The following is an 11622-nucleotide window of genomic DNA, read 5'->3' as shown; positions in this document are numbered from 1 at the left end:
ATTCACAGCACATTAACTAATGTTAACAACTAACAAGCACAACATTTGATTTTAATGCAGTAGTAAATGCTGAAATTAACATGAACTAAGATTAACAAATGAAGAAGTAGTGTCCATGCTTAGTTTATGTAAGTAGTTAACTAATGTTAACCAATGAACCCTATTGTAAAGTGTTACCGAAATGGTTTATCTAAAAATGAAAATTTGCTGAAAATGTACTCACCTCCAGGCCTCCAAAGATGTAGATGAGTTTGTTGCTTCATGGGAACAAATTTAGAGAAATGTAGCATTAAATCACTTGCTCACCAATGCATCCTTTGCAGTGAAAGGGGTGCCGTCAGAATGAAAAAAGTATCAGTTGAATCAGGAGAGAAATATGCACAGATCAAGCACCATTTTTATATATATATATATATATATATATATATATATAAATATACTTTTTCACCAGAGGAAGCGTCATATGGATTATCCTCTGTCTAGAAGTGACTTTTAAAGTTAAAACGCCATAATGTTGGATTTATTACTTACAAATGTGCATCTTTTTTCTTCACATGTTAACTGATGGACTGGAGTCATGTGAATTACTTGTAGATTATTGTGATGTTTTTATCAGCTGTTTGGACTCTCATTCTGACGGCACCCATTCACTGCAGAGGATCCATGGTAAGCAAGTGCTACATTTCTCCAAATTTGTTCTGATGAACAAACAAATTCATTTTGGATGGCCTGAGGGTGAGTCAAGTTTCAGCAAACTTTCTTTTTTGGCTTAACTATTTCACCGAAACTCGTTTTATGTTTTACATTTTGAAGTATTTATTTAGGCCTGCACTAAAATGTACTTTTAAAAAGGTAAACATTTACTGTACTTAAAAAGTGTGAGAATTTTCCCGGGTTTCCCTTATTTACGTATGAACATGGCCACCACAAAATACACGCATATGCTGTACTAAACGCTGTGTGGGTTCATGTTAAATAAAAAAAATGTATTACCGATTAATATTCCTCAATATGTCATCACAAATGTGTGTTTTGCAGTGTGCGACCGTTTAGGTCTTCTCTCTCGGTATTCCGTCCCACGCGCGCACCGTCGCCCACGCGAGGATTTGCGTCAAGCCAGCGCGTGGGAGTGAGATAGCAATGCAGCTTACATCGGAATATCCCCGCACAAGAGACAGATACACTCAGAGAGAGAGAGAGAGAGAGAGAGAGAGACAGCACCGATGAGCCTTCAACGCACTTTCTCTCCTTCGCGAGAGGCGGAGCGTTGCCTCGAGACCGCGGCGAGCACCGGGAGCAGTCGCGCGCACCAGATGCGAAAGAGAGGTACGTGAACCCGAGGACTAATATAAACATTTCATACATAGCTATTCAGATGGGGAAGGTAGACGTCAAAGCTCGTTGATTTGAGCTAGTTGGGTATATAGATTCAATATCCGAGTTATTTGCATGCACTGATTTCGTAGAGACTCCCAGGTGCATGTGAAGCAATAGTTTTAAGATCTTCTCAGGTGAGTTTGCTGTAACCTGTCCATGATTTTGTGGAGCTGTGTTTGCAAGTGTAAACTTGTATGTGACAGCCTATTCTTAATTGCATTTAAATGTGGTGTAAGATCCAGTCAATAAGTTGCATTTGAGCAAGGCACTCAAACCCTGGTTGTGCCAAGTGGATTGTACCTGTAATAAATTTAAATTAAGTCACTTGGAATAAAACATCTGCTAAATAAGCACTTAAAAGGAAAGTTTATAGGGTTTCAAAGTAAAAAAAACAAACATATTTTTAACATTTATTTTTATACAGGATTTTCGTATCGAATTTGAGCTTTGAATGCACTGAAAGTTAGCATTTTTTGTGAATAAATATTATGTGACTGTCTGACTGGATATGATGTATATATGTGTCTATATATATGTGTGTCTCTATATATATATATATATATATATATATATATATATATATATATATATATATATATTTTTTTTTTTTTTTTTTGTCCTCTGCAAGTTTTTCAACAGCTAATCAGTTGGCATGTTGTTAAACAAAAGCGCAATCTTTTTGAACACTGTACTTCTATCCCTCAGAGCCTTGTTTGGATTCTTCTCAAACATGGCAGTAACCTGACTACGTACTATTCCAGATAAAACTATATGCGCAAAGTCAGAATTATCAATCTTTTTTTCTTACTTTATCTTTGTTAATTTTTTATTTTGTTGTTATACACTGCAGCCTTGTGCAGTCCGTATAATATGTTCCCTCCGAAATGTTTCGGCAATCCTTTTTTCCAATATGAATATCTTAATAATTATGGATGGATAAATGCTCTTCACTCTTAAAAATAAAGGGGTTTTTGCAGCAATGCCATAGAAGAACCATTTTAGGTTCCTCAAAGAACCTTTGGGTAAACCGTTCCCTAAAAAAAGCATTTTTTCTTAGTGTAAAAAACATTGTAATAATTTGAGGAACTTTTTCCACTATAAAGAACCTATTGTGCAATGGAAATGTTCCGTGGATTGTTAAAGGTTCTTCATCAAACCACTGATCCCAGTAAAGAACCTTTTTTTTAAGAGTGATGTTGTCACTCTCTTTTGCAAACAGAAACACATCTGCTTTACAAATGATTTTACACTCTTAAAAAGTATGATTCTTTATTGGCATCGATGGTTCCACAAAGAACCTTTAACATCCATTAAACTTTTGCATTCTTCTAAAGGTTCTTTGTAGTGTGAAAAGAATCTTTAGATTGCTAAAATGTACTCTAGGTTCGGGCCAAATTCCAAACTCTGAGCACTCCCTCTCGGACAGCGCGCCAGATACGCTTAACCTTTACTCTATTTATTATATGTAAGTGTGAACTCTTGGAAGAATGTATAGAAAAGAACATTGCAACTGGAGACTAATTGTTACAGTCATAGTGTGAGTGTCCTGGGAAATTAATAACATTGGCAAGCATTGTTCCACGCTTGAAACATTTTCTAGGAATGACGATGCTATGTTTTGCTCTGTGTTTGCATTTGTAGTCATGTCAGTGCTGCTGCCACGTTCTTTGGGTGAGCTACAACTGTACCGGATCCTGCAGAAGGCAAACTTGCTTTGCTACTATGAAGCCTTTATCCAGCAGGGCGGCGACGATGTGCAACAGCTCTGTGAGGCCGGTGAGGAAGAGTTCCTCGAGATCATGGCCCTTGTCGGAATGGCAACCAAACCCCTTCACGTTCGAAGACTCCAGAAGGCTCTGCGGGATTGGGTCACCAACCCTTCCGTCTTCAACCAACCGTTGACGTCTCTTCCTGTTTGCAGTATACCAGTGTACAAGCTACCCGAAAGTTCCCACAGCAACGGGCAACAGAACCAGCTTGCAGTTCCCAGGGCTTTATTACCCACAAGCCCCAGTCCAGGAAGACTGGATCTAAGCAGGGACGGCACGCCAGGGTGCTCCCCACTGCAAGGGGCTAGCGAGACTCGTTTCTGGGGAAGCGAGAGCGAGCACAGCCTATCTCCATCTGGAGCCTGTTCTCCGTGTTCACCTCATGACACTCTCGATGCACTCGATTCTGCCGCTGTCCAGTGCGTGATGAAGTGCGTAGAGCGACTAGCCCAAACGTTGCCCAAGAGCGACCTCACAGAAGTCAAAGAACACATCCGCACCAATAAGAAGCTCAGCAAGATGATCGGCCACATCTGCGAGATGAGCGAAGACGATCCGCAGAAGGAGGCGGAGATTCGGAAATACAGCGCCATCTATGGGCGGTTCGATTCCAAGAGGCGTGACGGCCGGCAGCTTACGATGCATGAGGTTGGTTTGAATCTTCTGGTTAGATCGAATGATAAGATATCGATATTGTTGACTGTGGGGGTTAACAGAAATTGTTGTTCCTGACATTCTTAAAAATAAAGGTTTTATTAATATCCGTGGTTCCATGAAGAACTTTAAGCAACCTTTGGATTCCACAAACCACGTCAGTAAAAAATAGTTCTTTAAAGAACGTTTCGATGGACGGTTCTTTGGGTTCTGCTATGGCATCGCTGTGAAAACCCCTTGTGGAACCTTTTAAGATTGAATTTACTAAACAATTGATGTTTTCATTGTCGTTTCATTTACTGTGTAGCTAACGGTCAATGAAGCATCCGCTCAGCTGTGCATGAAAGATCTATCACTGCTGACCCGAAGAGATGAACTTTTCTCACTGGCCAGGCAGATTTCACGCGAAGTTACATACAAATACACCCACAGGAGCAGCAGGTAAGACACAATTCTTCTTAAAATCATTTATTAACACTTTCTTATGTTGACATATTGAGGAATAGCTTGCTTTTGTATAAATAGTGGCAAGGAATATTGGGCAAGGGAACTTCATGTTTTAAAGAGCGATTTTTGGACGACCTTGTAAACAAGATGATTCATTTTTTGTTCAATATCCCATAAGAACTTTTTAAAATTAGCTGTATAGAGTACATTAGCAATTGCAAACATCATATTACCAGACACTAATTCATGAAATTGTTACCAAAAATTGATTCATGGTCTCTATTTATTCATATAAGGAGCATCTGTTTGTACAGTAAATGCCATCTTTTTAGTACTTTCACTAGTTTTACCACAATGACTGTTTATGGTGTTTCAAAATAAGTATAAAACTCAAAATACATCTTAATTTCAGGTCCCACTGCGGTGACGAAGAAGTACCATCTCCCAAGAGGATCAAATCTGAAGTAAGTTTAAACAAGTTCTGTAGATTCAGTTCATATTCATAAACCTCACTGTGACAGATTGCTCTATTTGCATGAGACTCCTCAGCTTCGCAATCATTTCGAGCTCCAGGTGCTTTCTCGGGACTTCTTTATTAGTTTTGCATTCTTGTAATGATATTTATTGCCAGCTGCCTTCCCATTGTGTCTGAATTAGCGCTGTGTTTGTGTGTGCACTCTCTCTGTTAATAATCTCAGGAGAGTAATTACTGTCATGATTCACTCCGAAATGTCGCGTTCACACAGCTTTTCCCATGAGCGAACATCTAAAAGTAAATTATATCATTGTTTTCGTAGCTCCGTGGGGCCTCTAAGTCAACAAAACCGTTGCAAACAAAGCTCTGAAGACGTTAAATTAAAACTGTGATCAATTTTAACTCGCTATTAAAAGCTTGTTTTTAACGGAAGTTGTTTTTGTGGAGTTCTCTGCATAAAGAAAAGCTTAGTACACAAACGTGCAATCATTCATCCGCACAGGCGGAGAAGTACACAGTGGACTGAAACACATAATTGACATCATCCTGTGGGTACATAGTGAATTACCCACGCATGACTGTGGCTGTCTCTGCCTATGTCTAACGTCATACGTGGACACACACACACGCACACTCACACACACACACACACACATATGTGATGACCTCAAAGGAAAATACGGAGGTTTTCAAGGGGTGACACAAAGTGTAAATTCTTTCAAAGGTGACAACGGCCGATCTGTTAAAATTACATACAAAATGGTTAGAAACAAACAGGAACATTGCCATGACAGAGAACGATTTTTGATGATAAAAGTGTTTTTAAGTCCTTGTATGTTTTTTTACCACGTTAAAATAGGACCAAATAATATTTGTGCATTTAAGAACTAACATTTTTTAAATAAAATAGCTAAAAGTATTCTAATATTAAAAAAACTTTACTATACTGATTTTATACATCCAAAACTCAAAAAAAGTGAATATTATTTTAATAATTAATTTTATTTTTAAAATAAAGTACTATATTTAATTAGCTTTACTATTTTCTTTATATTTGATATCAGTGAGCTTTGGTTTTAAAATGGTTTTATGATCAGTTTTCACAAAAATTGTTTGTCAGGAGGATAAGTAAGTTTAAAAATAAATTGAAATAAAATAATGAAATACTTCAGCTTTATTATAACTCTTATATTTGAGCTGTATGTATTCGTACAACACATTTTATATACATTAAGAACTGATTAGGAAGATTAAGAACCTCTTTGCTTGAGTAATTGCGCATTTTTGGGTTCAGAGAGAGGTCAGAAAATGGTCATGAACTAAATAATGAATATTTTTAGTGCAAAAACCTTGATTGACATTATACGTAGCGTTTTAGGGAGAAAGTGCAAATGCTACAAAAGTGTAAAATATGATTATTTGGATGGTTCAGCTCACAAGCAGCATGACTTGCCTCCTCGGGGACTGTGGACTACAGATGTGATGACTCAGTTTGTGCTAACAGCTTTCTCCATTTGTGCAAATGTCATGGTTGCACTAGAGATGCAATTAAATGAATCCTCCATGGAGACATAAAACTCTCTCACCTCTGTCTTAGTGAATTTTATTGAAAGTTGTCCATGAGCTCATCCCTCCCATTCACTTTTTCTCACTTTCTCGTAGGATGGTGTCTACGATCTACAGGAGGCTCTTCACGTTCTTCATACGCGTCAGGAGACGGTGAGAGAGCAGCTGGCAATCGCCAAATCTAAAGGAGAGGAGACCATCAGACATAGTCTGCAGGTATTTTGAGTCTGTGTTCAATTGCTGTACCACAAAATGAATATTTGTTTGTCTGAAGGTTAGTTTCAACAAAGTTTTAACTTTTTAATTTTTTCAGAAGAATATTGTTTAAATGTGGTTTAAAAATGTTTTTAAACTTTATTTCAAACTTGTTTGGACTTCATTTGAATGTTTTTTAAACAATGTTTAAAATGTATTATTATTTCAGCGTTGCTTGAACTATATTTGAAAACAATGTATGTTTGAATGTTTAAAGTTTTATTTGAACGTTTCAAACTTGTTTGAAAGTTAGTTTCTAAACGTTTTTTCATCAAACTGTTTTAACATTTGAAAATGTTTTTTTTTATTCTTTTTTATTATTTCATATGTAGTTTCACTTTGAACCTATTTCAAATTCATTTGAACTACAATTAATTTTCTTTAAACTATGTTTGATTCAAAGTAGCATTTGGAAACAATGTCTGTTTGCATTTCAAGTTTAGTTTGAAAGTTGGTTTCAGTTATTTGAACTTTGTTTTAAAGTTATTTGAAAATATTTGTTGCTTTTTTCCAAAATAATTTTGTTCAAATGTTGTTTCAGAAAACTTTGAACATTTATTTCATACTTGTTTAAACTTAGTTTATTAAATGTTTGTTTAAAATGTAGTTTTAAAGTTGCTTAGACTGTGATTTTAATGTTTTAAGTTTTGTTTGAAATTTACTTTCAAAACTATTTGAATTTTGTTTTAATGTTGTTTAAAAAAGCTTTTTTCATCAGAATTTAGTTTGAACTTTGTTTGAAAGAGCTTTTAAAGTGGTTCAAATTTACTTTTAAATAATCTTGTTTAAATCTTGTTTAAAAATTTGCTTCAACAACAGTATATTTATAATTGTTCGTTATTTGAACTTTTTTTGTTTGAATTGTTAGTTTGAAAGCTGTTTGAAAACTTTTTGTAAACACTTTTTTTTTTCACATTCAGGTACAGCTGGACTCTCTGTTGGCCAAACAGGTGGAGCTCTTGCGCGACGCTGCTGTCCAAGAGAGACTGAAATCGTTGGACTGGCGGATTCCAACTGCGGCACTGAAATACCTCGCTCCCACGGCTCAACACTGCAACAGCGGCCTCTCACACCTCTCTGGTACATTTCTCCTCTTACCTCCTCTTTGGAATTGTTTATATCAGTAGTTGAGTTTACGCAACTTTCTATCCTTAATTACAGGCGAGAGACCCCTAAACTTGCGTCTGAGCGATGTGCCGCTGGGCAGGCAATTAGCCAATGAGCTCAAACGACATCACAAACAGAACGCAGAGGAGCGACATCATAATAAACAAACCTCTGAAGATGGAATGACGGCAGCCATAGGTTAGTTCTCACATCCAGACTGTAACAGACACTTCACAACTTTGAGTTGACAAATACTCTTAAATGAAGCTATAAAATGAAAATGCCACATAATTAATGCAAATAATAAACTTGAAGTGCACACTTTGAAAAAAATAAACAGTCTAAAGAGTGTTCTGTCTGATGTCATAGGAGAACCTTTTGAAATCTCTAGTTCTTTTGAAAACAATCTATTTACAGTTTCTTCGAAAAAACCTAGAATGCAAATAATATTTAATGTAACATCAAGAACTTTAAGTTTTGTTCCCGAAATCTAGTTTGAAATAAACTTATCAAAAATTCAATTGATCAGAATTGACAGTAAAGATTTTTACATTGTGTCCAAAGATTTCTGTTTCAAATGTTGTTCTTTTAAACTTTCTATTCTTCAGGGAATACATTTTTTTTATTATGGTTTCCACAAAAATATTAAGCAACTGTTTTCAGCATTTTAAAAAATCATAAGAAATGTTTCTTAAAAACTAAATCAGCATATTAAAATGATTTCTGAAAGACCACGTGACTCTGAAGACTGGAGGAATAATGAGGAAAATCCGGCTTTGTATCACAAGAATAAATTATCTTGTACAATATTTTCAAATAGAAAACCATTATTTTACATTTTAATAATATTTCACAGTTTTTACATTTCTTTCCTGCATGTTTGATCAAATAAATGTACCTTTAGTGAGCAAAAGAGACTTTTTAAAAAACATAAAACAATCTTACCAACCCCAAACCTGTGGAAATATTTTTTATTATTCAATTATTTATGCATTCATATATCATTCACAAGTCATCTAAATATATAAAGATAAAGCACATATTCTACTTTAGTCTAGTTTTACTCTAGTCAAAATGCATTCTGGGTTTGCCACACTATCCACAAAGGATACAGTGCATGTGGTTCTGCCTTCAAATTTGTCCAAAACGTGGTATCTCTGAAGGCAGCGTAATTTTGCCGCCTACATTTTGGAACAGCCTTCAAATGCTGCCTAGGTAGAGCGTTAATCTTTAAAGAACCAGCGGAGAAATGCTGTACAGATTAATATGGCTCTTGTTGGTCCCTGTTTTTGCATGTATGTTTTAGCCTGGATTGCCACAGGCTTATCTCAGTATCATGTTGGCACATTGACACCTACACCACTCCGTTAAACTCTGATGTGTCAACGTAACGCACACATCAGCAGGGCTTCAGAGAACTTTTTGTAATATATGCAATCTCTTGTATGCAAATGTCCTTGATGAAGGTAGCACTTTCTCTCTGAAACTCCTACCTGCCTGTGCAAGCTGCGTTAGTACACTGCGAGTAGGAGAGTAAGGGGGTGTGGATTTACTCGTCTTTTTGACGTTTTGGGTTTTTTCTTCCGCCCCATTGTGGGCAGAGCCTGATGTCAATCAGTGTCATTTACTGATCACACTGGTCTTTTGAACTGATTTGAATATCTGAAAAATACGTTTAATACCCTCCCCTGTCAATTTGGTGACATAGATTTGAAACACTAAAAAGTACCATACTTTATTTTGGCGTAAGCGTTTGCGCTATGTGTTTGTTTACTGGCAGTGGCTGAAATGTGTTGAAAATTCCAGCATACTGAAACTGTTATGATATGAGTATTGACTTGATAATTGATTGCACTTTCACTCTTGTTAAATAGTTTTTAAAACCACACAATGCACCAGAAACGTGCATGTAGAAATGATTATTATTCAAAAATTGCTAGTAAATATCACAAATAATTACAGTTTAAACATGACATTTTGAAGTAGAAAAAATGTATTTACTTGTAAAATATGCTTAGTTATGTTTTGTTGTTGTTGTTGTTGTTTGTTGGATTTTTTTTATTATGTATACATACCTTTTAAAGGAATAGTTCCCACAAAAATGAACATTTGCTGAAAATGTGTTTCTTCATCAGAACAGATTTGGAGAAATTTAGTATTGCATCACTTGCTCAACAATGGATCCTCTGCAGTGAATGGGTGCCATCAGATTGGAGTCCAAACAGCTGATAAAAACATCACAATAATCCACACCACTCCAGTCCATCAGTGTCTTCTGAAGCAAAAAGCTGCATGTTTGTAAGAAAGAAACCCATCATTAAGACATTTTTAAATTTAAAACCTCTGAATCAGGAGAGAAATATGCACGGTTCATTTACAAACGAAAACAGCTTTAAACAAACATGTCAGGGATTTTGATGAGAAAGGACTACGGGGGATGGACTTTTTCACTGGAGGAAGCGTTATTATGGATTATGGAGTTTTTAGATTTTTTTTTATTTTAAGTTAAAACGATGTAATGATGGATTTGTTTTTTTTTAACAAATATGCAGCTTTTCGCTTCACAAGTCATTAACTGATGGACTGCAGTTGTTTGGGTCACTTGTGGATTATTGTGATATTTTTATCAGCTGTTTGGACTCTCATTCTGACGGCACCCATTCACTGCAGAGGATCCATTGGTGAGCAAGTGATATAATGCTAAATTTCTCCAAATCCGTTCCGAAGAGCAAAAATAAAGCTCTTTTACATCTTGGATGACCTGAGGGTGCTAAATATTTGTTGTACTTTTGCTTGATTTGCATATCGTCTCATTTTATAACTCAAGTTTGAAGAAAAGATTTGAAAAGTTTCCACATGATCAAACATGTTTCTTGAAACTTGGTTTCGCATTTCTTTTTTGCCTTTTTATGTGTGCAAGCTAACCAATACATTTGAAAATTGAACTTAATTTGACACTTGTACATTTCAGAAAATGGGTCTCAGAAGGAGCCGAGGCTTCTGGAAAAGAAGACCATCAAATCCGAACCAGAGGACTCCAGATAACATCTTGAGCCTCAAAGTCAAACCTGCGTTTTGTTTGCTCAGTGGATTTAGTACTTAAACTGTGTGGCCTTAACTAACTGTAAATGCCTAGAGATCCATTTATTTTGATTTGTAATTATTAAGAATTATTTTAATTTCTTATTTTAGAGCAAAAAACATGAATGTCTTGCATTCGGTGTACACAGAAATTGTCTAAGAGTGTATTTGTGCATTTTTTTGTACATGATCTGTATTTGTTTATTTGATTGCATGTCTTATTCGTAACTATTTTTTTTTAAGCTATTCGTTATTCAACGGAAATACTGGAGTTTTGTAGAAAACGGTTGTGTAGTCCTTAGATTGGTTGATAAGGTTAAATGATGACATTCATCTGTTCGTATCGGTTTGTCGTTGAGGATGAACTAAACTTTAAAGAAAACTGAATATGTAGAATTAGCTTTGCGTGTTTTTGTGATTGCGTCAGTTTAGATGTTAGTATTAAGAAGAAAAGTTTATTGTGTATTTGTTACCAGCATCTGTAGCCTTATTCTCGGTGTATTGTGTATCTCGCTGTCGTTAAGCGTTAACTGTTACATTGTGACTGTGATTTTTCTGAAGAAAAAAAGAATTCATCACATGTGGGCGTTTCATTAGTTAGCTGTGCTTATCTGTCATTCTGGTCTTTTCTATGTACATTTGTTGTGTGTTTCATTCTTTATCTTGTCTTTGTGGAATTGTACTACAAATAAAACCAAACTTCTCTGTGATTTTTCATTATACGTTTGTTTTCTTAGTTATTGTCAGTTTAGAAAAGTTTTTAAAAAATATGGAAATTTTAATTTAAAGCCTGAAATGTTTTCTAAAGAAACATGATAATGAAAAAAAAAAATTATATATATATATATATATATAATATATGCAAAAGTAAACATAAACCGTAAATAATAA

At 35.5% G+C, this 11622-nt stretch overlaps 1 protein-coding gene across 2 annotated transcripts; it reads left to right on the top strand.

The window, feature by feature from the left end:
- The first annotated feature begins 1023 nt into the window (after positions 1-1023).
- On the top strand, positions 1024-11269 carry nab1a (NGFI-A binding protein 1a (EGR1 binding protein 1)). 2 transcript variants are annotated; one of them, XM_059543910.1, is made up of 8 exons: positions 1024-1326; positions 3019-3794; positions 4108-4241; positions 4660-4711; positions 6385-6504; positions 7464-7623; positions 7705-7848; positions 10622-11269. In XM_059543910.1, the coding sequence occupies exons 1-8, from the start codon at positions 1224-1226 to the stop codon at positions 10693-10695; spliced, it is 1563 nt and encodes a 520-aa protein (XP_059399893.1). In that variant the 5' UTR covers positions 1024-1223; the 3' UTR covers positions 10696-11269. The 2 variants fall into 2 exon arrangements, with proteins under 2 accessions (XP_059399893.1, XP_059399894.1); XM_059543911.1 differs by lacking the exon at positions 1024-1326 and adding an exon at positions 1334-1511.
- The last annotated feature ends 353 nt before the right edge of the window (positions 11270-11622 follow it).

Source organism: Carassius carassius, chromosome 48, assembly GCF_963082965.1.
Source record: "Carassius carassius chromosome 48, fCarCar2.1, whole genome shotgun sequence".
NCBI lineage: Eukaryota > Metazoa > Chordata > Actinopteri > Cypriniformes > Cyprinidae > Carassius > Carassius carassius.
This window is presented reverse-complemented; position numbering and strand designations above follow the sequence as displayed.

Coding starts and splice junctions, on each gene's coding strand:
- nab1a (XM_059543910.1), top strand. CDS start 1,224: ATGAGCCTTCAACGCACTTTCTCTCCTTCGCGAGAGGCGGAGCGTTGC. Junction 4,712..6,384: donor CCAAGAGGATCAAATCTGAA/GTAAGTTTAAAC, acceptor ACTTTCTCGTAG/GATGGTGTCTACGATCTACA. Junction 6,505..7,463: donor CCATCAGACATAGTCTGCAG/GTATTTTGAGTC, acceptor TTTCACATTCAG/GTACAGCTGGACTCTCTGTT.